The sequence below is a fragment of the Pollachius pollachius genome (genome assembly GCF_949987615.1).
Source record: "Pollachius pollachius genome assembly, chromosome: 20".
NCBI lineage: Eukaryota > Metazoa > Chordata > Actinopteri > Gadiformes > Gadidae > Pollachius > Pollachius pollachius.
In genome coordinates, this window is record NC_136953.1 from 6,547,361 (window position 1) to 6,573,547 (window position 26,187).

The window sequence follows — 26,187 nt, forward strand, 5'->3', positions numbered from 1 at the left end:
CTCAGATGTATGAGGAGTAGATCCAACCAACCCGAGCCTACCAGTAGATACAGAGCGGCTGGGAGGTGACTGAGGAGGCGCCTCACTGAGGCACACTGCAGAAACACTGGAGTTTCACTTGAACCCACAACCTTTCACCTTGGAGTCAAACACCCAAACCCCGCCTAGACTATCTGGACCCCAACCCTAGACTGTCTGGACCCACCCCCAGATTATCTGGACCCCGACCCCAGATTATCTGGACCCCGACCCCAGATTATCTGGACCCCGACCCCAGATTATCTGGACCCTACCCCCAGACTATCCGGACCCAACACCTAAACCCAATTTCCCTCAGTAAAAAAAAACGAAACATGTTCCATTACCTGTTGTGGCTTCCAGGCTTTGCCCACCTCGCCGCTCGCCACCGCCTCTCCGTACGCCTCGTAGAAGTCGCCCGCCGCCGCCGACTCGACGGTGACGGTCAGGACGGCGTCGTAGGCCCGCCTCAGCTTGCCGTTGGTGCGCAGCGCGTCGTACGAGACGTTGCGGTGCGGCAGGCTGAAGAGCAGCGCGTCGTAGGGCACGAAGGCCAGGCCGCCGTCGCTCATGCGCATGTCGTAGGCCGTCTCCAGGAGCAGCCGCTGGGTCTGCCCGCCCAGCAGCACCGAGTGCATGCAGAGCACCACCACTAGGGGGCAGCGGAGAGATAGGTCGTTGGCTACTTAGATGGATCGCGAGCTACGTCTGAACACTTCTTACAAACAAATCAGCAATGAGATGCAAGTAAAATTACTAGCAAACTAGTTAGCTAGCAACAAATGCTAATTTGTGCATTCGTTGGTTTGTTGTTTTCGGTTTAGAATTTTCAGATATTCCAAATTATTACTTCAAACAAAGGCAGTTCACACAACAATTGACTCAAAACTTGTAGCCACATAAAAAAATCCAGAAGTGAAAGAACAGAATAGCCAGCGAACGCTAACTAACTTTGCATGTGTCCCAGCTTGCGGAACTTAGCGAGGGTTTTCCTGGCACTCTGGGGGCTGTTCTCCACCACATCGACCAGCCTCACCACCACTCCATAACTCCGCAGGGAGTCCGCCACCTGGACACCACACACCGTCACTAACAGCAACCAGATCCAGCTCCGATAGAATACGATCTATACTTGTAAAAATACATCTGCATTTAAGGTTACTGATTGTTAAAGGTTCAGCAACAACCTTTTTTTAGTGAAGGTTAGCCAAGCTTTTCAATGCCTTTCCAAGCGTGGGTATTGTAGTCTCCAAGTCAACATATGAAGAACTACGGAGCAGATAGATTCACCCACCATGTTGGCGGTCTCCGCCCAGACGGGCTCCGAGGAGGAGATGATGCCCACGTGGGCCCAGCGGAAGTAGCGGAGGAGGCTGAGCAGCACCCTGCTGGGCCTGGGAGTGGAGCGGGAGAAGCTGGGGTGGCTCTGGACGTCCTCCAGACGGTGGCCCTCACACCACCAGGAGAACATAGCCTGGAGGAGGGAAGGGGGTCGGGGGAAAAAGGGGGTCGGGGGATGAGAGGGGGGAGTGGGATGAGGAAGAGGGGGCAGGATGGGAGGGGAGAGAGGATGGGAGAGGAAGAGGAAGACTAAAGAAAAGACGAGTGTAGAGAGGAGAGGATGAGGGGAGTGCAGGAGAGGGAAAGAGGAGAGGAAGGGGGAGTGAAGAGGAGCAGAGTTGATATGAGTGGAAGAGGAGAGGTGAATGGATACGAGAAGAGAGGGAGGGAGGAGGAGAAGAGGAGCAGAGAAGAAAGGGGATGGCTCATTAACTCTTTACCAAGTTAAAGGTAAAGAGGGTGACACAAACAAAAGGAAGACCCACTTTGTTCCAGCCCTTGCTGAGCATGGAGGCAGCGTCACAGTAGACGGGGTTGGCCAGTCCGATGAAGGCCGACGCCTTGCTCTGGAAGCCCAGGAAGCTCTGCAGACCACGGGCCGTCTGGCACGGCTCCTGCAGCGGCGAGGAGGGGAGAAGCATCCATACCGTAGGATTAACTATCATCCCTCAATCCTCTACACATCATCTAGGCCTCTGTGAAGATACCATCCATCCTTCCATCACCTTCCATCCATTCCTCACCGTCAATTCATCCAGTCATCCATCATTCTGTTCATGCTCCATCCTTCCATCCAATCAATTCATCCCTTCACGGGAACTCAGTGTCCCTTTCCCTACAAAAGAAGATCAAGCGTCTGTCTTACCTGCAGCAGCACATAGTCGAAGGTGTCCTCCCAGGACAAGGCGGGGTCTTTGTTGATGCGATCGACCGCGAGCTGGGCGGCCACGCCGGGCATAGCCTTGGAGAACAGAGGGTCACAACCCCAGGGTCCCACCACGCCCACCCGGAACCGGGTACCCTGGGCCGGGCAGGGCAGGAGCACCAGCAGGGGTAGAACCAGCCGGAGGAACCAGAGGGGTCGGAGGAGAGGGGAGGAGAGGGAGGAGAGGGAGGAGGAGAGGGAGGGGAGAGTCAAGGAGATGGAGGAGTGGGCGAGAGGGGCTGAATGGAGGGCAGATGGTTGTGGTAAAAAGGAGGAGGAGAAGGAAGAAGAGGAGGAGAGACAGGAGGAGCGGGAGGAAGAGGAGGGAAGAGAGTGGGGAGGCAGAAGGGGGGAAGGAGAGGAGGAGGAGAGAGGGGGTGAGGGAGAGGGTAGCCGTCGAGGAGGAGAAGGAGGGGGGTACGCAGGAGAAGAGAGAGGAGGATGAGGAGGAGGGAGGTGCGAGGAAGGGGATTGTGGGTAAGTGGCATGACCGCCATGGTCCGTATCCATGGTGATGAGGTTATTCTGTCCTCCGGCCAGCAGGGCGGGGTGAGACAGCATAGGGTTCACCTCACTGCGGACAAGGAACCCATGAGCAAGGCAGCTCTAATACAGTTATAAAAATACATTTATACACGTTTTCACAATACATCCATTGTTTTGTCTTTGTTTATTCAGCGTAAAGTAACGGGTGTTACTTTAAAGAGGTGTTGAGCGTAGTGCATTCAGTAACAATATAATTGTATTTGTATTACTTTAGATCAGGATAAGGACAATATAGCACATCTCTCCCTTTAACACCTCAGAATTCAAAAGGGTTTATTTGATTAACTAAAATATTGTTACATACAAACATATAACAAAAGAGGGCTTGAGGTTTTAGCTTGGATGTGGTTAACAACTTTTTTTATGCATTTATCTTGTCATAGAGGGATGAAAATTAAGCCTTAACATCTAAACCCTATGGCCCACCAAATCCTCTAGCATTAATAATAACACATTCCTAGATTTGATATGAGGTCCTACCATGCATAGATGAGTTGCACACGTCCTTCCTCTCAACGGTCACATCTTTCATCATTCATCCTTTTCTTTTTCATGCAGGTGGCAATAAAGACGTTTATTCCGTTCCGTCTTTCTCTCTGTCTTGCCTCAGAGAATATCACCTTCACAATTCCATTGTAAAAACATTAAATTCCTTGGCGGTTAGACAGGAGTGTTTACTATAAGCTCTGAGGTACAGGCAGACCGGCCGACCCAGAGGAGGTTTCACCGTCAGTTTAGATTATAATAAATCCCTTCACGTAGTGTGTGTGATTAATGGTCGGTCACACAGCTAACACCAACCAGAAGCCTGTTGAAGTGTGTGTCTGTGTGTGTGAGTGTGTGTCTGTGTGTGTTTAAGAGTTGTTATTGTTTCAGAACTCAAAAACCCTCTAAATATAATTAAATCATAGTATAGAATGCATTCCTCTATAGCCAGGATGTTATTAGGACTCAAGCAAATATAATTTACTTTTCAACAAAAAAGCGTTCAACAAAAAAGTTAATTATGTTGTTAGCAAACTTTGTTAATTGTGGATATCTAAACTCAGTTAACAGTCAATATCTCAATAGAAGAACCAAATGGTTTATGCTTATAAATAGGTATGCGATACTGCTTGATATGGTGGGCCTTCTAGGTAAGCCAGTCCCATTGCTAGGGGGCAGCATAACACAAGTTGGCCATCGTTCTTGGTACCTAAGGGATTGTATTCCCTCGTTGGGGTTTACTGGTCTAAATATAGCAACACACAAATCACGGCTTCTGATCTGCCTCCCTCATCTCTCTCTCTCTTTCTCCCTCTCTCTCTCTCTCTCTCTCTCTCTCTCTCTCTCTCTCTCTCTCTCTCTCTCTCTCTCCCTCTCCCTCTCTCGCCCTCATGTATTGTTTACTTTACCTCGAGAGCTATGGTTGTTGGCAGCTCAGTACATCACACACAGAAGCGCACCACACCGAGACTCTAGAGAAAAAAAAAAAAAACTTCTACCAAATATCCACATAATCGACTTCTAACATCAGTGGTAAACTAGACATTAATCTTCAGTCTTTATGCGCAACGAGCAGCAGCTCATAGAGACCACAATGAGACGTGTGGCGTGCAGGATCGTCTCTGTGTTCTCAAGACCTGGAGGCTGGAGCTGGCTGACCCCGGCTCCTTCAGCTCCCTATCTAGCTCAGAGTGCTGTCCGATCAGACGCACATAACGATTCCTGTTGACCTGTGTTTAATGCCTGGGAACAGCGGTTAGTACAAGACTCCGATTAGCCTCAAGTTTGTTCTCAAGATTTGACAGATCACCAGCCGAAAGAGGACGCAGTGGGCGACAGTTACTCGTCTTGTTCTTTTTATAGGCGCTACATCCAGCGAAGTTCCCCATGGACGTGGATTTAACGGGGGTGCTCCGCCTGCAGATTTACTCTGAACGTAATTGTCTGTCATCGTTCAAAGATAAACAGAGAATTAGAGTTCAAAAACGATAGGAAAAAAAGCCAACAAGCTAGGATTGTAAAACAAACATACACATACTCACAGACAGACACACACACACACACATATACACACACACACAATCACACACACACACACACTCTCATATTCACTATGTATTTCTCAGGCCAATAGGAGCCCAAAATGACCGTCTATTTCTCCCTCGACCACACCAAGCGTTCTCCTAATGATCTCATGACCCAAAATGGGAATGTCAGTTAGCATGCCATCGAGGGATTGAGCTGCAGGCCACCAGGGCTCAGAGTGTCACATCTTTCCATCTGTGACATCATCACAAGATTCTACCAAGGGAGTTGTCTATCATATACCCTCCCACTTGGGATGTCAACTGTTGATTTCAACTGTTCTGTCAGGTGAGTGAATTGTATATGATGTTGTAGTGTGTGTGGTGGATGGCTGCTTAAACCAGCCTTTAACCACTCACACTCTACAGATTTAATGCTTGTTTTAGAGTTTGGTTGATAGCCCTCCCCTGTTGTCCGAAGCAACAGTGGTATAAATTATTTTTAGATAAAAATGCAATCTGGACGTCATTATCGATATTTCCTTTCGCCAAGCAAGGTTGTGAATGTCCTCTCCTACAATCAAACAATGATTTCACTCCACACCGCTTCAGGTCAACGTAGCAGCCTGGCTAGTTATCTTGGCTGTGTGGTGTTGAATTTCCTCCCAAAGAGCTATCACTAAAACTCTCATTCCTGCCCCTCTCTCTCTCTCTCTCTCTCTCTCTCTCTCTCTCTCTCTCTCTCTCTCTCTCTCTCTCTCTCTCTCTACAACTCTGATCTTTTCCTTTCTACTCTCTTAAATGTTCTCAGTCTCTTAACATCCTGCCTCCTCGCACACACACACACATACACACACACAACAAAACCAAACACACACAAAAGACACACACACACACACCCTGACTGTATGTCCAGGGGATAACATGACCCTGATATAATTAAAGACTTTCTTTCCCTCCCTTATTTTTTTCCCTCCCTCAGTTTCTCTCTCTCTCTCTCTCTCTCTCTCTCTCTCTCTCTCTCTCTCTCTCTCTCTCTCTCTCTCTCTCCCCTCCTTCTTCAACAGATGCAAACAATGTTTTACAGTTTTACAAAATATAATAAAAAATAAAAAAAACAGCCAGCAACAAACTTACGATGACCTCATCCTAGGAGGACTGATACCGCACTTCTCCTATTACAAGAATCCTGCTGGTGCTTTTTCCACAACATTGTTTTCAATCTGTGGCGTTGGCAGCAGGTCAGAGTCAGTTGTCATAATCCAGAGCCTGGAAACCAACAGGAAAGCAGCTGTCAAACACACTTTGCCGAGCGCAGTATCAGGTCTTAATTATTAGCTCCACAGAAGTTGAGCGTATGTATTCTAGAAATGGCCTTCCAGCACAAACACACACACACACACACACACACACACACACACACAGATAAACATGAAGAATCTCTAATGGAGTTCAGCCCACGTGTCGGGAAGTCTCTACTCGACTTCCCATGGATTAGGTTAAACAGGACCTTAAGCAGAACTTTCATTTCAAACCAAGTGTGTGTTAGCCAAGTGTTTCTCAACAGCGCTTCAATACATTTCCTATCTTCTGTAAAAAAAAGAGACAAGAAAGGCGAGAGAGAGAGAGAGAGAGAGAGAGAGAGAGAGAGAGAGAGAGAGAGAGAGAGAGAGAGAGAGAGAGCAAGAGCGAGAGAGAGAGCAAAAGAGAGAGGGAATGACATGCAGCAGATAGGATCCCGAACCTGCTGTCGCTAGAAGGCTTGTAGCCTACAGCATTAGTTGATTGATTTGGTCGAAATTGTGAATCACCCTTTGAACTCTGGACAAAACACATTCTGATTGGCTACGCAGAACCCATTGTGTGTGACCGAACCTGAACCCAGCGGAGGTGGGTGTGGCCTGTCTCCCAGCAGACAGATAACAAGGTGTTATCAGTGAGTCCTGGGCTTGAGCGACCACAGGCCAGAAAGACACTTAGCAGCGGCAACAGGAAGGACCATTAAAGGCCGGAAGTGATTAGAGGATGGTACGAGGATGCTGTCTTCTGATTGGCTGGAGTGGTGGGTAGACGTGCAGAATGTGAGATGAGGGAGTGGGGGAGGGTGTGAGGAGGGAGAGGAGGGGGAGGAGGGGGGGTGTGACCGGCGATGGGTTGCAGGTTGCATAGTCAAATGTTTTCCAACTGTGGGTGGCGGGATCTCGGACACAATGTAGAACATTATAAACATGTACATAGAAGTCATAGAGGTAGTAGTTGTAGTAATGTATTAATGATAACCTAAAGAGTGGGCTCGGAATAGAATGCAGAATATGCCCACACACACATACACACACACAGGGACTGTTAGAAAGATGTTCATGGGCTGGAAAGACACACATATGCCTTCCATATGTTGTCCTTTTATAGTGTGTGTGCGTGTGTGTGGGTGTGCAAGGCCAAAAGAGTGAAAGTTAGAGAAGTATAAGGGGATACTTTTATTGTGTAGAGGAATGGACTTTTTATATGTCTTTTTAGACATATATGTATCTATGTATAAATATGTAACTAGAAACTAGAATTTAACAACGACCCTATTAATGTGAAGTCCGGAATAGGAGCACTGCTAGAGTTCTCTTGCTATCAGAGTACATGTGAGAGAGAGTGCACGTGAGAGAGTGCATGTGAAGCGGGGACAGCTTATTGGCTGTAGTTTCACATGCATTGTGACTGCAAACTACAACCAATCAGGACTGTATTGGTCTTCACTTATACACTCTCATCTGCAGGCTCTCAGATGTACACTCTCACGTGCACTGTTACACGTGCACACTGTCACAGTCTGAGGTGCAGCGGGGAGTAGGAGACAGACCCCTGGACCGAGACAAATGAGGCTTCCAGAAAAACCCTGGTCCCCAGGTCATGAGGTCACAAGGTCAACATGTTGGGGTCAGCTGACCATTTTTCAGAAGGTTTTTGTGTGTGTTTGAGTGAGCGTGAATGTGTGTTAGAAAATGTGTGTGTTTGATTGACTGCCTGGGGGATTAACCGTGAGTTCTTGGTGATGGGGGGGTTGTGTGGATCAGTGTGTGTGTGTGATCATGTGTATATATTAGCAGTTTCAGTGTATTCTTACAAGAAATACTCAGAACAATTAATAGATAATTAATACAATTATAGAAGTCTGCGTGTGCATGAGTGTGTCTAGCGTATTCATGTTTGTGTGTGTGTGTGTGTGTGTGTGCTATATCAAGCCTTTTTGTGTGTGTGTATGCAGTGTGTGTGTATCAACTTACTCCAGATGTTTCTCATGACCTTTTGGCTCATAGCGCTGCGGTTTCTGAACACACACGGTTAGCCGGAGATTAAACCATTCCCCGCAAACACAGACACACACACACAACTCACACACACACTCACAGAATTACGCATTACACACATACACAAACTGCATTACTTTCTCTCTCAAACACACACAAACACACACTTAGATGCAACTCTTTCCCGCACACTGAAATACTCATTCACACATGCACGCACACTGCATACACACACACACACCCCTTTTCAACAGTTGCATTTGCTAGATATTATAGCGCGTAGACACCGTATATTTTCTCTTTAAAAATATATACGGTAGATAGTGATGTATATTTATAGCTAACAGATGTGGAATCCGGCGTCACACAGTTTCCATAAATTCTATAACATTCAGTCAACTGTACCTTATTGTTCATGACTTCGGTTCATAATGTATCCAGATGTCCTGTATTGTGTTATAGATTAAATCTATTCCAGGAATGAAGAGAGATTTGAGATTTGAAATGAAAGGCATAAAATCTGTTCAGTTTTGTCCTCTAACCCCTACTAGATTCTTTCACACACCATGTCAAATTATACATTTTTTACACAGGATTTATTGTTCATAAATTCTGAACACATTGATACTGAGTACACTGTATTGAGTATTATCGATACTGTATCAACACATGTCAATACTGCGTCAGTACAGCATCAATACATTGTCAAAACTGTTGGACAATACAATACCTTATGGCTCAATCCATTACTGAGAGGTATAAAACAGATAGGTCCTGGCTGTCCATGATTGGTTACGGTCGTACTGTCTGCTCCACTCTGGTTGGATCACCCTCCTGTCAGTCTAACACTCTCAACCATTCAAGTGTCACAGCTCGCTAGCGAGAGACTGGGGCAAAGGGCGAAGCTCAGAGACAAACCATCCGTTAGAAAATAATCTGTTATTTGGCAACAATCCTCTGAGTTGTGCCCATTTTACATTATGATAACACGCGATAGTGGCGTCACACAATGATAATGTCACACCATGATGATGTCATTTGGATCCACAGGCGACATGCTGGTGGGCCATCTGAATGGCATCAGGTAGTGAGGTCATGGTTCCTTTTGGTAGAGCTTCCTGTGATTTGAATCAGTTCAGCTGTCCATCAGCTACTCGGTCCACCCCTCCAAATCAGTCGTCATCCATCCATCCATCCTTTCACCATCTAGCCATCCCTCCAAACATCCATTCACCTGTTTGACTCACCATCCATACATTCATTATCCTTTTAGCAATCCATCTGTCCATTCATTCAACAAAGCAACTTTAATTGTAACTTCCTGTCAAAGTGACATCTTTCCCTTGCCACCTCTTTAGCCAAAGTCAGAGATTCAAACACGGTGTTTAAAACGTTCTTCCGAATTCTTAGGATCAAATCAGAACCAGTCATTTCCAGAAAAATGAGGAAAAATAAGTCTGGTCCATAATCCCGTGATTCTGTTCTTTCGTCATCGGAGACGTAATCATTTGAATCCATTACGTGTTTTACTCTCCGGATTGTGCCGGACTCCCGGTCGCGGGGATCAGGGACCCGAGGCCGACTTGACCTTGGAGGAGAGGACCTGGCGGAACCTCCTCTTGAGCTCCTGCATGTTGGGGGACTTGGGCCTGGCCAGGTGGAGCCCGGCCCTCCGCTTCTCCCCGTTCCCCCCGCCCAGCGCCCGGCTCACCTAGAGGGGGAGGGGAGAACCGTCGCACGTGGGATTCAGGAGTTTGTAAAACCGAATAAGGGTTGCAGGTAAAACTGTGGAATATTCAGACATAGAAGAAGAAGCTGAATCAAATTGCTCAGTTTCTAAATCAAACATCATTCGTTTTTAATACTTTTTACTACGGGTATAAAGACCCTTTGATTTGAGATTTGTGATGTGTTCAATAAAAACGTGTCCATCAACAGAGTGACCGGAAATGCCTCCCATTAGCAGTAAAACAGGAAGCTGCAGTGTAAGAAAACTGGGGGGGGGGGGGGGGGCGGGGGCAGTGTACCTCCTGACAGAGCTGGAGGAAGGCCGCGTGGACGCCGTCGTGGTTCTCTCTCGCCGACGCCTCAAAGTACACCCCCCCTGAGAGGGAAGGAAAACCTCTGTTTGTTGACAATGGTCGCTAGCAGACAGAAGCTACAGCTCACCGTAAGGAGATAAGGTGTGTCTACCTAGGCTGGCGGCTAGCCCCTCCCCCTGCTCCGCAGGTACCTGCCGGGCCCTCAGCAGGTCACTCTTGTTGCCCACCTGCGGATTACACATCAGATTATACGGCATCATGTGACGGGGTAGGGATTATAGATTGTCGATTATTACTAGTGATGCGACTAACATATGCTCCGTGTCACACTGTCTGTGAGCGAGTGAGGGTGAGAGGGTGAGTACGTGGGACTGAGTGAGCACACGTATGAACAAATGGATTTCACTTAAAATGTAGCTTGGATTGAGAGAAACAAGAGGACATTTCAGTATCTTTTGATTATATATGTGACACACACACACCCTCACCAGTATAACAGGTATGTTCCCCGAGGGATGGATGCGGCGGACGTGCTGGTACAGAGGCTGGATGGTGCGGTAGCTGTTGTAGTCGGTGATGGAGAACACTAGGACATAGCCATCTGCCCAGTAGATGGACCTGGAGTCACAGGGAGGGACACCGCTATATAGACTCTGTATATCAGTAGGCTCCGGAGAGAGGGAGAGGGAGATAGAGGATAGATAGATAGAGAGAGAGAGAGAGAGAGAGAGAGAGAGAGAGAGAGAGAGAGAGAGAGAGAGAGAGAGAGAGAGAGAGAGAGAGAGAGACAGAGACAGAGAGAGAGAGAGAGAGAGACAGAGACAGAGAGAGAGAGACATTGTAGGGATAGATGATGGAGCGAGAGAGAGCGGTCCAGAGATGATAGAGAGACTGATTGAGAGAGAGAGGTTTACTGGGGACAGAGCCAAAAGTCAGAGGTCGGAATCAGACCTGGCGAAAGTGCTAGGCACATTTAGCTCATTCCACGGAAAGAATGTAAGAAAGAAGGAAGCAACAACGAAAGAATGAAGAAAAGGAAGAAAGAACAAGACAAAGAAAAGAAAGATGAAGGTAGAGAGACAGAGAGAAACATGAAAGAAAGAGCTCACCTATTTATCTGTTCCTGGCAGTACAACCCGTCCACATCATCCTGAGAGAGAGAGAGAGAGAGAGAGATATGGATTTCACATGAGTTTGACAAGTAAGGGATGTGTACAGATGTTCTACCTTGTATTTGTACTTTAAATAGTGCTGTTCTACCCACTGAGCAGAGTACAGGTTACAGATAGAGGCAGACCACTCCTTGCTTCCTTAATGTGACACATTTCCAAGGAAGCAGGATGTTAGCGTTATAGAAACTTTAGAATTGAACGAGTTTAAGTGTGAACTGTTTAGTGTCTTCCATGTAAGCCTTGTGTTTGGTGTGCATTTCTGGTGGGGTCCACTTCTGTTAGCGTAGTTATTCTTTAACTTTTTAGGGACTGCTCTTCCCTCTGAGCAAACAGCAAACACCAGCAGACCCCCGGGTTCACCTTCATGTTCACAGTTCAAAGCCGGATCTGGATGTAAGGGTGGGGATGAACATCACTTATGAACTGATACATAGCTATCAGTTTCATGTTATTCCGTTCCTGGTGTTAGTAATAAAAATGGCTGCTACTCGGTGTGTTTTTCTCTGTGGATAATCTGTGTTCACTGCTCATCGAAATTAGAAGGTCAAAGGTTGTGTAGGGCAAACAGAGAACGGGGGGGGGGGGGGGGGGGGGGGGGGGCTATTTACACTGGAATGCCATTGGACCAGCAGCCATTATGCATTCTTCTGGTCCAACTATATTAAAAATGAAGCCCCAATACAATATATACATAGAACAATAAAAGATAAATAATAAAAATAATATAATAATATATATATTATTATATTATATTATTATATATAATATAATAAATAAAGTCTGTGTGAATGAGTGTGTGTGAGTATGTGAGTGCGTGCCTGCGTGTGCATGTGTGCGTGTGCGTGTGTGTGTGTGTGTTACCTGGAGAGCTACGCAGGGTGTGTCCTGGACCTGCAATGAGACCTCCTCGCCCTCCAGATTCAACTTCCTGGAATACAGAGCACCTGAGAGACACACAGGTGGCGAGACAGACAGGTGGAGAGAGATACAGGTGGAGGAGAGGGGGAGGGAATGGAGAGAGACGGATGGAATGATGGAGACGGGAGGAGGAAAAGTGGAGAGGTGGGGAGAGATAGAGGTGGATATAGGTCTGCATAGCCTCCTCCCTTACCCCCCACAAACCCTAGACCTCTCTTACTCTTAAAAAATTCCCCTAATGGATCAATTTCATATGGATGAATCAACCTATTGAGGAATTAATTAATCTATGAATGAATGGATGGCTTAATCAATCGATGGCTTAATTTTTTGGATGAAAATCTTACCGGTGTTGGCTTCATAGTCTCCTATGAACCTCTTGGTGAGGAAGCGGACAATAAGTGCTGAAATGGCAGGAAACAGGATGAGTAGCACAATAAGAGTGCCGTGTTTGGACAGAGCATGATTTGTGTTGAAAAGGGCTGTCATAATAACACTCAACAAATCTACAAATCTATCTAGGATATGAACCATGAATATACAATTGAATTCCTGTTATGATGAAGAAATTACGTATAGGTTTGTGTTGGCTTTCACGTATTGTTTTAGACTTTTTACAGTTACCAATACAAAATAATGACTTCTAATAATCGACTATTGTATGAATATCATGTAACGTGTATGGCGATCTGTCGCCCCCTGTTGGCTTTGAATGTAACTTCCGACATTCCTTTTGAACTGGTTAGTTATGGACAATTACATTTCTTGTGATCTCAGGAGAACAAAATACACTGGCCTCACTGAACAAAACCACTTTTAGGAAGACATAGACATGCGTGAAATGGTCTTAAGAATGGGGACATGTTGAAGTCAGCTACCCCCCTTTTTTTTTGCTCTTCCAAGACAATTACTTAAAATGTAGGATGAATTGGAAATCTCAACTTTTTTTTTTTTTCTGAGCGGCTCCACTATGTTTAATTTGTACAACAAGTTGTAAAACTCCATTGTCTTACCCGTTTTCCCGACGTTGCTTGCACCCAACACCACGATTTTGACGTTTTTGTTGGGAACCACGCAGTCCAGCACAGGGTACTCCGGTATGGGAACCAGCAGAAAGTTGCCAGAGCCGCCACCGCTCATCGTCCTCGTTGGGTCGGCTGTGATCCGCATTTAGCTCCACTCGCTCCGGTCCGTTATCAGCCTGTCTGGCAAGGCGGTCTGTGTGCCTCCCTCCACCAAACCTATCTCTCTATCTTTCCTCACTTCTATCTTCAGTGGTGGGTGAGGGTGGCCCTTTCCTAGAGTCCGTGGTAGTGTGGACAGGCGAAGTAGAGTCCTCGGTCCGTGTGGTCAAGTCAATACTCCCCGTTGATTCAGAAAATGGACTGGAATTCCCGCTTCCCGCTTGTGGATCATCCAAAGGGGGGCAGCGATAGCAGATTATGCATCGAGTTTAGGCGTTGCTTTTTTTTAATACCAAACTGAATATGAGTTTTAGTCATCCGGGATTAGTGCGTGCACACACAGCCGCATACGAGAGGGAGAGAGAGAGAAAGAGAGAGAGAGAGAGAGCGCAAGAGAGAGGATGTGTGTGTGTGTGTGTGTGTGTGTGCGTGCGTGCGTGTGTGTGTGTGCGTGAGTGCGTGCGTGTGCTAACCATTGGCTCAATATTCCCAGACGCGTCTGAATTTGGCTGCCGCATCAAATAAATACCTCAAGATTTGGCCGGCATGACAAAAACTATTAGTAGTAATTAAAACTATAAGTAGTAATTAAAACTATTAGTAGTAATTTCACCTATTCGCCTTTCATAGGTCCACAAGGTCTTACTAGTACTTTTGCAAACGTATGAGTGCTAAGTCATTAATACGAAGTTATTATTGGCTAAGGTCGTTAAACGGCAGTTTATATTGAAAAAAAATTTGCTTGCTCAAAAAGAATAAATGGATGACGCGCATTTTGGCACAGTGCGCGTGCAGGCGCACCGACGGCGCGTGGGTGGTCACTGCGTGTGTTCCCATAAGGTATCTCAGGGATCAGATAAACCTCGTTTGTATCATTTTATTCTAGATGTGTGATTAATGTTAGGGTTAGGGTTAAAAATGTGTTGTATAAATATTATATATATATGTATATGTATATTCAAATATAGTTGTTGTTGTTTCTTACATGAAATAAGAATACAGCTACAAAAACTAAATTATATCTTAATACATACACGTATATAATATACAATATTTATACCAAGAGTAAAAGAAGGGTAAAAAAGAAAAACAAAAATGCCACCATCATTGACAGCTGAGGTCGGCTGACATATCAGTTTGATTTTACTCCGTCGTTCCGGTCCACTTCGGGGACAGTCGTTTTCTGTCATTGCACCTCCAGTTGTGAAGCTCAATGCGGATTCTATAACCTCTACAGTCTGTCACACACGGCACCGCCCCACGCCGTGGTGTTATGCCTTGAACCAAGCAACCCTGCACGGTGCGTCAGCGACACTCCCTCCACCACCACCACCACGACCACCAGACAGGCCGGACGGGCGGAAAGGTTTCCCCGGAACTCTGCAGCCCTATTTGGCTGCGATCGTTTCTAAACACCGGTGGTCCAGGTCCAGTATGGAGGATTACGGATGGAAATACTGATGACAGTCCGAAAGATCGCCTCGATTTGTACGATGGTACGGTAGAAACCCGTTATTCCGGTGTTTGTGTTGGTGTTGTGTTTGTTTTGTGTGTCCGGTGGACCCTGACGTGTTAACAAGCTAAAGCTAAGCTAAGTCGGACCAGCTAACACTACGGAGTTCAGTTAAGCTAGCTGCTCTGTTAGGTCGTAACTTGCTTTACCTGTAAATGAAGCTGGTCTGTAAGCAGACGTGCTTACATAGCTTCAGCGTGTTAGCAGCTGGTCTGTTGGCGATATCAATGTAGTGGTTTAGAGAACTTGCTAACCTCAGTGGGAAACATCATCATGATGATGGTACACAGCTAGCCCTTTAGCCGTGAGCTAGTCCAAACACAACACTGGGGTATGTCTGTGTTGGAGGCCAAGTTGTATTGAGGCTTACTGTTGTTCTTGTTGTGTTGTGTCTACACCCTGGGTGCCTTGTTGTCAATGAGACCTCAGGGCTGATCAAAGGTTGAAGCACGGCTAACTAGCTTAGCTCAGAATTAGCCTGACGTCACTGTCAGACTTTAACAGTGAGTCTATAGAAAACTCAGCATTCAGAAAACAGCCCATATATGTAAGAGAGGAACATCAATGGGGTCGGTTTTTAGATACAGTAGTTTTTAGTTGCTTAAGTTGCATTCAGGATAGTCTATTGGTTCAGGTGGTCTACTACCAGCCGAATAGTACTGGGTTCGATTCCCAATGTCCGCAGTCTACCTGTAGGCATCTTCTAGCAAGATGCCCTATCCCCCTACCTGCTACTCATTGACCTGGCTCCGAGTTCACTGGAACTCTATTTGCCTGAAACCAGATGCTACATTATTGGGATAACTGTTCAGAAACATATGTGCAATTATTATATCATAATAACTTCATACACATTTTCAACCTTTATATTTTTCACCGGCGATTAATGTCCATGTCTGAGTTATTTGACCTGCCTCTCTGTAATGTAAACCAGTGGTCAGGATCATGTGTCACCTCGTCAGGGGTTCTGTTGAATTATTCTGCAGAAATGCAAAATAAGAGGTGTTCTCTGCTGTGACATTGGTGCCGTGATTTTTGGGTACATCTCTTTAACCATTGTGTGTCATTGTTCTATGATTGTGGTCCTGCATTCATATCTACAGTAGACAGCAGTGGCTTTGTCCTTGAAGCCGCCTTACGGCATCCTGTTTGCCGGTCTGTGCTTACGACGGATGTGGTGTGCATAATACTGTAATATAATATTACCTTAATGTGCAACAATGGGCAAAGTGTGGGTATGCGTGGTTGGGATTGTCTAGACTCTTATTCCCATGATGCACTGCTTCCCCTCTAGCTACAGTACTCTAACCAACCTTTCCCCCCAGTTTAACCACCTTGAATCAGATGTAGAAACTAGCAGCATTTAGTTGAACCCTATCTAGTTGTACTGTGTTTGATAAGTTATTACATATAGTAATACATGAGTGTATTATATATTGGCCTACTGTGTTATGTATACAGTGTCCACTACTGTCAGCCTATTGACTTAATGAGTAGTATGTTTCTGCAATACTAGAGGCTGTGGTACCTTTTATCAAAAACAACTTACAACTGTTAATAGTTTAGTTTATTTATTTTAGTTTATTTATTTAGCACACATTAACATTAATGGTGCAAGGAGGGAACAAAGCCCAATGGGCTTGTACAATACACACGTTAACACACCGACGTTGGGGTCAACCATGCAAGGGGACAGCCAGCTCATCATGAGCAGAACTTATCTTTTTTTAAAAAATCCTATTGCTAATTTCTCTTTAACTGTATATGTATTTTATGTTTTAACAACCCTTTTTTCTCTCTTAAACTCTGTAGCACTTTGAGATTACACTCAGCTAGGAGGAGCCGTTGATCTAACCAATTTCTTAAATAAAAAACGTATTACCTAACATCTAAACTTGATAATCCAAGCAGCTAAATTAGCATTCTTAAAGGATAAAAGGAAAATGAAAAAATCCAACCAGGAATGCAGACCTGCAGGAAATCGCTATTAGACTTAATGCATGCCATTGTTATGTCGGATATTTATTATCTCTCTCCCCCTCCATCCCCCTTCTCTCGCCCCTTCTTTCCCCTCTCTCTCTCTCTCTCTCTCTCTCTCTCTCTCTCTCTCTCTCTCTCTCTCTCTCTCTCTCTCTCTCTCTCTCTCTCTCTCTCTCTCTCTCTCTCTCTCTGTTTCTCTGTGTTATCCCTTCCTCTCTTCTGCTCTCTCCCACTATCTCTCACTCTCTCTCTCGCTCTACCTCTCTCAGGGCGCCAATGCCTCCGCTTTGGAGAAGGAGATTGGACCGGAACAGTTTCCCGTAAATGAACACTACTTCGGATTGGTCAATGTGAGGAAACATAAGTTCACTCTCTCTCCCTGTCCTTGTCTCTGTCTCTCCCTCTCTCTAACTTGTCATTGAATCTGTTTGTGTCCCTGCAGTTTGGAAACACCTGCTACTGTAACTCAGTCCTGCAGGCGTTGTATTTCTGCCGGCCGTTCAGAGAGAAAGTTCTGGCATATAAGGTGAGTTACTGGTCAAACCTGGTCTGAACTGGTACAAAGAATGCATAAACTGACTTTTCAGGTTTGAATGTCCGGATTCAGACCACTGAAACCTATCTGAAGTCCCTTTGCTAAAAGTACAGTTTTGAAGGATAGGGGTTTAGGTATCATGCTAATGATTACTTTTAGGTTTGAGTTTAGAGATGGTTAGGTTAAGAGTAAGTTATGGTTAAATATGGCTTGGTTTTGATCAAGTTCAGGTATTATGGTTAGAAATTGTGAAGTTATTGTAAGAGTTTCCCGGCAGCTTCAGTCAGGGTAATATACATATTTCTATGGGTACACCGCAGGGATTTGCTCAGGTGTGTCTGTGTTTGCAGGTGCAGCCAAGGCGTAAGGAGTCTCTGCTCACCTGCCTGGCCGACCTCTTCAACAGCATCGCCACGCAGAAGAAGAAGGTGGGGGTCATCCCACCCAAGAAGTTCATCTCCCGTCTGAGGAAGGAGAACGGTGAGCAGGGAGAGAGAATTGAATTACATAATTAGCTTTCTGTCTGCCGGCATGCTTTGGAGACACATTTTTTCATTTTAATGTTGTTCAATAACGCTTAGTTGAATTCAATTGAAATGAGAGGGAGAGACTGATGAAGAGAGAGGGACACACACACACACTCCCTCTCAGACCCACACACACGGGCAGGTAACTTAATTATATTAGACTGACGGAGGGAGATAGAGGAGAGAAGGAGACATGGTCAGACTATAGAGCGGGAGCCAGATGTAGAGAGGTAAAACAACAGTAGAGACACATGATGAAAGAGGGAGGGTTGGATCAACTGTATTTCTTTATCTAGGTGTAAAACAAGTAGTCTTGCTGGTCAAGGGCTGACAGAATCATATCTGTAGAGTCAGTCGACTAATGTGGAAACACTGCTTCACAAGACCTGAACATGTTCCTCTCTCCCTCCCTCTCGGCCCCTCTCTTGCTCCTCCACTCCTGTCGTTCTCCATCGATCGCTCCCTTTCTCTCTCCGGTTCCTCTAACAAACATCGACGCTGTTTATTTTCCCTGTCTTCTCTTCCTCATTTATCCCTCTCTCCGCCTCCTCGTTCCGTCTATTTTCTCTGCCATTCTTTCCACTCACCGGCTCTCCCATCTATTCATCTTGGTCTCTCCCTTGCGCTCTCCTTTGCTGTCGCTGCCCCTTCTCCTCTCGCTCCCCCTCTCTTGTACATTCGTCTCACATGTATACTCTCCACCTGTCTCTATCCTCTTCTTCTCCCTCTCTCCCGTCTTTCTCCCCCTCTCCCTCCTCCTCCCCCCCCCCCAGAGCTCTTTGATAACTACATGCAGCAGGACGCCCACGAGTTCCTCAACTACCTCCTCAACACCATCGCGGACCTCCTGCAGGAGGAGAAGACCCCGGAGCAGCAGACCCACAACGGGAAGCTCCTCCACAACGGAGGAGCGGGAGGAGTGGGAGGAGTGGGAGGAGATGCGGGGGGAGACGTGGGGGGAGGCGGAGGTGGAGGAGGAGGAGGGAGCAGTGGGGGGACGAAGGAGGCGCAGCGCACCTGGGTGCATGAGATCTTCCAGGGGACGTTGACCAACGAGACGCGCTGCCTCAACTGTGAAGCGGTGAGTGGAGGAGGCGGGGTCTCCTAGCAACAGATGGGGGAAGACAAGCAAACGGGATTGGACGGTTGAGCTGCATTGGGAACTCAACAGACCTTTGTCGATGTACTCCCTCGTCACCTGTGCAGGTGAGCAGTAAAGACGAGGACTTCCTCGACCTGTCCGTCGACGTGGAGCAAAACACCTCTATCACACACTGTCTCAGGTACACACACGCACACACACACACTTTGATCACACACTATCTTCCATCGCATGTGTCCAATACTATGGTAGAAATTACTATGGTTATATTATGGTGTCCAACCGTAATCGCTGTGTGTGCTTGTGTGTGTGACTACAGGGGTTTCAGCAACACAGAAACGTTATGCAGTGAGTACAAGTACTACTGTGAACAGTGCCGCAGCAAACAGGAAGCACAGAAGAGGTGAGTGATGTCATCAATCGTCCGGGTCACTTCCTGCCTTACATTAGGTCCAAGGTCTGTTGTTGTAACAAGGGGCCCTTTCGAATTGAACTTTACGGTCCTCTCTCCTCCTCTCGCCTCCTTTACTCTCTTCTCTTATCCTCTCCTCCTTTCTCCTCTCCAACTCTTCTTCTCATCTCGTCTCTTGTCCTCTCCTCTTCCTCTCCCCTCCCGGCTGAAAGGATCTGCTTAATGAATAAACAGAAAAAGGTAGCTCCAAGTAGGACACATCTAGGGGCCCTTGGGTCCTTCTGGGGCTCGTTAACTCAACACCGTATCCAAGTCTTGCTGTGATTGGCTTCTGTTTCGTATCACCGAGACCACACACACACACACACGCATTTTGAGGCATGTCATCCTAGTATCTGGTACTCTACATTGGTTCCAGTAAGCAGCCAGAGTGGTTTGCTGGCATGGAACATCTTCTTCCAGCAGGAAGAGCCCCAACGTAGACGCCATCCCCGTCCACCCCTCCAGCTGCCTGCTCTCGGACGGAAACTTGTAGACGGAAAAAGGATGAGGGTGGAGGAGGGGGATTACTGGGGGCTAGTGGTGTTGATCTGATGGTGTCTGCGAGTTTTGGGTACAGCGTACTGTCGTCAACGTTTTCCTTTTTTTTAATCAAAGCAATGATTTGACCATCTGTGGGTTTAAGGCGTCAAGAGGGATTGTTATGGGCAATAGGGGTAGTGTGCACTCATGATAACCGATTGTAGATTGTAAGATCATCAGTTGACAATAAACACCTGATAAATTATAAAAAATGGAACACTAACCCCCCTCTCATCCGTTCCTCCCCCACCTCTCCCTTGCCCTCCCCCTCCCCAGGATGAGGGTGAAGAAGCTGCCCATGATCCTGGCGCTGCACCTCAAGAGGTTCAAGTACATGGACCAGCTGCACCGCTACACCAAGCTGTCCTACCGCGTGGTCTTCCCCCTGGAGCTGCGGCTCTTCAACACCTCGGGCGACGCCACCAACCCCGACCGCATGTACGACCTGGTGGCCGTCGTGGTGCACTGCGGCAGGTAGGGGGCGACAAACACACTGCCGGGACTACTGTGGAAACATCACCTGGGTGCAACTTTTGAAGGGGGAGCTCCTGTTTTACCACCCGCTGGGAGGTGGGTCACCAGATGCTAAATCGACCCGGTTGTGACGTCACTAGTGGGAGAGCTGTCCACTCACATTTGACGATGGGTAGATGAGTTTACCCAGTGGGCTGTACCAACACGCTATGCTATGCTCTGGTGGTGAAGTAGGAGCCCTTTACACTGGTTAATTGGATGAGCTTAATGTTGTGTAGAGAATCAATGATTTGTTTATAGGCTCCTTCTTAAATATATTGTCGATTTCCGTAAGCTCAGCTTAAAAACCAGTGCACAACAACCATACCTTGCAAGCCGAAAATGCTAACAACCCCTATATTTCATTCCTGAAACTATTTAATTAACTACTTTTACCTTATTTCTAACACCGTAAAATTAGATTTGACCTGTTATATTGTAAATGTACATTATATAGTCTTTATTTCCCATTACTGTATTGACTCTCACTTGTTAGTTGTTTTACAGCCAAACATGCCCTCTCTGTATTGAGTAGTTTCACAGTAAATAACGAATCTTGTTGTTTGTCTGACCAGCGGTCCCAACAGAGGTCACTACATCACCATCGTTAAAAGCCACGGCTTCTGGCTGTTGTTTGATGACGACATTGTGGAGGTGAGCCGTTTATATTGTGTCAAAATCATCATTTTGTATTGTATACCGCCGCAAATCACGACTCTTCGTTTGCTAGGCAAACGGACTACACTGGTGTCGTTTTTTAATGGGCCGGTTATTGGAGATTTGCTCAGTATTTCCCTTTGAGGTCGAGTCTCAACTGCCGTTCATCCCCTAAAAGAACAACAACAATGCTGTACTTTAAAACCTAAGAGTTTTTCTTCAGTGGAGAAGAGAACTTGCCTTCCATGAAACCTCAACGTTGTTTTGGTCCATTATGGGTGGAGAAGGGTGAGAGGCTCGGAGGTCCCGGTATTTTTCCACTATCATGGCGTGAGGGCCCATTCTAACATCTGGTCCGCTTGACAGTTGGCTCCGTGTCAACAGACATTCTGGAATATTCCGCTGAGTCTGCAGCTGTCCCGGCCTAGCTTATGGTATATGATGTTTGGGTTTTCCTTTGAAATGTTTTGAAGAATTCCTATATTTTGTTCAAGATTTTGGTCTCTCCTGGCCTCGGATGGAAGCCTCTTGTAGCCTTGGCCTCTTGCATTCAGTTTTCCTCTATTTATCTTTCTCTTGATTTTGAGCCCTGGCTTAGAGGAAAACGGTCTGAAACTGCCTGATGTGAGCTAGCAGCATTCTAATTCATCACAGTCCAGACTCCATCCACACTGCCACCACTTTCAATCCAACAGCAAAAATCCTGGACTCAGCATCCCTCTGCCTTTCAAACTGCCTTATCCCCATTTATTCCACAACTTTGTCGGATATGTCAATTAAAGCAGCGGTCTGTTATTTTTCCAGAGCAGATTGTGCTCTGGAAAAATAATAAATCTCAAATCTTTCTTTAGTGGAAGCAATAAAAGTGCTCGAACTCTTTAGTACATAGCCGTGTTATAATCGGGATAATGTACAGCGAGCCGGTCATTATTACAAAATATATATCACGAAGCGCTCAGCGTTTATTCTGCGGGATAATGACCGGCTTGCCTCACATAATCCCTTATGTGGCTGTGCATGATCCCTCACACACACGGGTAGCCTTCGGGCTTCACACCTCACCCAATGTCTCTTCTCCCCATCGTCTGCAGAAAATCGACGCCCAGGCCATTGAGGAGTTCTACGGGCTGACGTCGGACATTTCCAAGAACTCTGAATCGGGTTACATCCTGTTCTACCAGTCCAGAGACTGAACAACCCCGCCAAGGGAAGAGCCCCCAAACGGACTGTCAATCAGCAGAAAGTGGGCAATGCCTCCCCTCCCCCTCCCTACAGGCCCCGACTCCAACACGCCCATATTAGTGTTCAGGCCTTATTTCCTGTTGTCGGAGCGTTGCACTGGACCGCCCCCTTTTTGGAAGATGAACGAGGTCGTTGCGAGCCTCTTGTTTTTCAGTTTTTTTAAGCCTATCCCATCATGCATTGCGAGGTTCAACTGAAAAGGTTGGATTGGCTTTGCAGTGCATTTTGGCATCGAGTCCTGAGAGGCTTGCATGTGATTGGTTGTGGTTGGAGAATCGTGGTGACCGGGGATCGGTCGAAGCATATTAAACAAGTAGGAAAACAAGCCGATTGGTCGGTGAGGTGAGCGAGTACGTTTTGGACACGGCAATGCGAGTGGCTGTCTACACGCACACATCGTACGGTGCTTAACATCGCTAAAAAAGATCAAACGGTTTCTTTGACCCTCTTCACTGTGCGTATAGTTAGCATCTCATTAGCGCTGTCTGTAGTCACCATAAGGGCTTAAGTGTTTGTATGTTTGCTTGCTTGCTTGCTTGCTTCTATGTGGGATGTATATCTTCACCACAAGCCCAGACTGAAATAGTTAATTTACTGAAACCGGAGAAGGAGATGAGCTGGGACTGTTCACAACTCTTCATCTAGTAAAACAGCACTAGTCGCTATCACCTGCTAGCTAAAGCGTACAGCTATAGCCGCTAGCTAGAAATGCTCACTACAGCCCTCAGCTAAAGCCACTAACTATAGCTGCTAGTGATAGCCCCTAGCTACAGCCAGTCAAAACGTCATTAGTCAACCATTATAAGTTTAGCCTATTTAGTTATTCTTGGTAAAGTCCCTCATGGTCATATGAAGCTCTGAAAAACCACTAGCAAACAAAGCAGCAAAGACATTGTATCCCACCAAAGGCTGACGAATTGGCTTTTATGGGTATTCTGATGTATTGGCTTTTATGGGTATTCATTACAGATGATGGGAAACCAAGTCTTTGGTTCTGTTACGTAAACAGTGGGCACGACAGAGCTGTGGTTGGTGGCTTGGCTTAGCTGCTGCGGACAGTGCCTTTCCTTATCGGTTGTTGGTGGCCATGACTGGTTTTACTGGTAATACTTGTTGCCAGGGCAGAGTGGCTAAAAATATGGCAAGCTTTGAGTGGTCAATTATTCAGAAATGTCCCTCGACAATGCCCCATGTTTCTGATCTCCAGGCCATTTAGCAGTTGGAATACTTCCCCCTTTCCGTTCACATCACAGCCATCTCTGAAGGACGAACACGGGAACTAACGGCCAATACAACTTCCCTTAATCCATGGCAACGCTGAACCATGTATATATTCGTCAAAACAACCATGTACCAATTGGTCAGAATGTAATTCCTCCCCTCCTTGTCTGTGGTTTATTCTTACATCTTCCACATATGGTTTGATACAAACTCCCCCGTTTCAGAAGCTAGCCAAACCTTCCCTCTATTTATTACTGCACTGGCCAGGATCTTCAGCTAAACAATTGACCTGCTGTGTACCGAAACCCTCCCAGTCATGGAAGTGGATTGTTCTTGCATCACAGCCTTTGCCAATGGAGACTCAAAGAAACATTTAAGGCATTTAACATTTAGTATGTTTGTCAATAGACCACCACCTTTATCATCCTAGAGCTTTATGAAGCTAAGCCAACTGGTTTTCTCGCTAGTAACAAAGTCTTCCACCCATCAATTGGTTCATTTTCCAGGGGTCTGTGGTTCAATCTAAGTTAGTGCTTTTACCGGGATACCAAGCGATGGCATCAAACGGCAGGGGCAGGGACACCCACAGGTGAAGTGTGGCATTGCACCTGGTAATACTACTTTCAGCCATGCAATTACAATGTTTCACCAGAGGTGGAGCCGTTTCAGATGTTTGATGTCTGTTATATTGCAGTCCTCGTAGTCAGTCTCTTCAGCCCGCACGCTTCTTCTTTCCTGATTTATTATTTTGCGTGGCATGGATTTTAAAGATCAGTTGTGCTTCTGTGATTAAAGGCTGGGGGGTTATCCAGTGTTGGCCAGTGCCAAGTCACTCTGACATCTATAGCTAGTTCAACAGTAGACCTAAATACTGTTCTATCACCACCTCTGCTTTGTTTGAACGCACAAAGACACCAAATATTGTTTTTTAAATGATTGATTGTTTTGTTTATGTTGTTTACTTCGTGCTACACTGCCAGTAAGCTTAATGTCCTCCCTGTTCAACTGGGTATATTTGAAAACTATAAAATCTAGATTAACCATATTGTGCTGACTATACTTGACTTCCACTGGAAGTTGACAAACAAGTGCACCCTTTCACTCCCAAGTAACAACTATTTGTTGACGGAACCAATAGTTGATCTACTAATTCTCGTCATAGTTTCGTCAAATACTCTACAGCTGCTAGTCCATCTGCACACTGCAAGGAGTATATTCTTGAATGTAAGTCTGTCTGCGTTGAAAGGTACAGTCAAATGTTAAAACAGATCCACAGTTTGACTTGCGGCATCAAGTAGGGGCGTCTGGTCAACCAGACGACCAGCGAAGGCTTACTTTACACTAATTCTCTAATTGAGACTCGGCCGAGGACATTGAGCCAATCTGTAACTTACGGCTGCGTTCGACTTTAAATCGTACTATCTCCGTCCGTATCTGGTCCTATTTTGAAGTCTGAACCTGAACTACCTAATTAACATTTCATAAAAGTGTTGCTTTTAACAGAACAATGTTCTTTGTTGAAATAAGTTTTACATTTAAGAAAAATTAGGACATTTGCAAGGACGTATTTATGCAGCATATAGTCACGCAACAGGGATTTTGAAGGCAGGTTATGTCTCTAAAAAATAATGGCATCCATTTATGCATTTTGTTATGTTGCTATTCCATGAATGAGGAAAAATCTGTACAATTTGAATGACAACATTCAACATGCAAATAATACTACACAGGGGTCCATAGTTTCACTGCCCCTTACTCTACAATAACCATCAGTTATCTCATCTTTATCAGCGTTCACCTGTAAACTGAAATTAAAGGCGATTTAATTGGCAGTCGCTAAGCGAATGTCAACACTATATAGGTTGTTTTTTTTGTATTTAAATCCAATTAATGTTATTCTAATTATTGTTTTATGTTGCATTACTTTTGACTTGGTGTTAACGTTCTTTGTGTTCTACTTTACTAATTACCAGTCTACCGTTGTTGAGTAGACGCCTTGCGATAACCTGGGAGTGTTTTTATGATTACCGTTTTACCGTTTCTAGTATGAGATGTTGATGTGTACATAAATACAGATGTTATTATTGGATATATGAATATTTGCTTGCTTGAAATAATCAACAGCCCAGAAAATTATTTCTGAAATGCTTTATTTTATTCCTTAACGGGCTGTCCCCGAAGACCAATCACTAACTGGAAGCAGAATGCCCCCGCCCACCTGGTGCTCCAAGTATAACAAACCAAACCAACCAAATGTCGTTGAGGCTATACTGTATATTTGACCGGTCACTAATGCCAAGGGTTACGAGGTTGTCCGGTTGAGGGGGGAAGGGGGGATCTAAGCAAATAAAATGTTTAATAATTCATTCTTGGGCTTTTTCTTTTATACTTCAGTACTTGCCATGATGTCATTACAAGACATCTTGAAATATATCCACTTGTTGCATCC

General features: G+C 45.7%; 3 protein-coding genes across 3 annotated transcripts in view; 1 reads left to right on the forward strand and 2 right to left on the reverse strand.

The window, feature by feature from the left end:
* Nucleotides 1-2,845, reverse strand: part of gc2 (guanylyl cyclase 2) — a gene marked incomplete at both ends in the record, with an annotated part of 11,085 nt that extends 8,240 nt beyond the window's left edge. Inside the window, 5 exons of the mRNA XM_079758184.1 lie at nt 366-670; nt 970-1,087; nt 1,313-1,492; nt 1,845-1,973; nt 2,225-2,845. Of these exons, the coding sequence (XP_079614310.1) occupies nt 366-670; nt 970-1,087; nt 1,313-1,492; nt 1,845-1,973; nt 2,225-2,845 (1,353 nt within the window). The remainder of the gene's footprint in view (nt 1-365; nt 671-969; nt 1,088-1,312; nt 1,493-1,844; nt 1,974-2,224) is intronic.
* A 6,015-nt stretch (nt 2,846-8,860) lies between these two features.
* On the reverse strand, nt 8,861-13,782 carry rasl11a (RAS-like, family 11, member A). The gene is made up of 8 exons (XM_079758333.1): nt 13,284-13,782; nt 12,618-12,674; nt 12,214-12,296; nt 11,290-11,330; nt 10,669-10,798; nt 10,332-10,407; nt 10,166-10,242; nt 8,861-9,849 (listed from the first exon to the last, which is right to left on the reverse strand). Exons 1-8 carry the CDS (start codon nt 13,438-13,440, stop codon nt 9,703-9,705), a joined length of 768 nt encoding a protein of 255 aa, XP_079614459.1. The 5' UTR covers nt 13,441-13,782; the 3' UTR covers nt 8,861-9,702.
* Nucleotides 13,783-14,685: 903 nt separating this feature from the next.
* usp12b (ubiquitin specific peptidase 12b) lies at nt 14,686-26,080 on the forward strand. The gene is made up of 10 exons (XM_079757979.1): nt 14,686-14,950; nt 17,217-17,297; nt 17,390-17,473; nt 17,833-17,962; nt 18,783-19,090; nt 19,216-19,292; nt 19,431-19,514; nt 20,382-20,579; nt 21,194-21,272; nt 22,367-26,080. The coding sequence occupies exons 1-10, from the start codon at nt 14,903-14,905 to the stop codon at nt 22,466-22,468; spliced, it is 1,191 nt and encodes a 396-aa protein (XP_079614105.1). The 5' UTR covers nt 14,686-14,902; the 3' UTR covers nt 22,469-26,080.
* Nucleotides 26,081-26,187: the final 107 nt, after the last annotated feature.

Bases quoted from the DNA above. Each gene is read 5' to 3' on its own strand.
- rasl11a (XM_079758333.1), bottom strand. From the start codon at position 13,440: ATGCGGATCACAGCCGACCCAACGAGGACGATGAGCGGTGGCGGCTCT. The intron at 10,799-11,289 runs GTGAGCTCTTTC...CTGTGACTCCAG, and splicing joins TGCCAGGAACAGATAAATAG to GTCCATCTACTGGGCAGATG. The intron at 10,408-10,668 runs GTGAGGGTGTGT...TGTAATCCGCAG, and splicing joins GGAACATACCTGTTATACTG to GTGGGCAACAAGAGTGACCT.
- usp12b (XM_079757979.1), top strand. From the start codon at position 14,903: ATGGAAATACTGATGACAGTCCGAAAGATCGCCTCGATTTGTACGATG. The intron at 17,298-17,389 runs GTGAGGAAACAT...GTGTCCCTGCAG, and splicing joins ACTACTTCGGATTGGTCAAT to TTTGGAAACACCTGCTACTG. The intron at 19,515-20,381 runs GTGAGTGATGTC...CCCCCTCCCCAG, and splicing joins AAACAGGAAGCACAGAAGAG to GATGAGGGTGAAGAAGCTGC.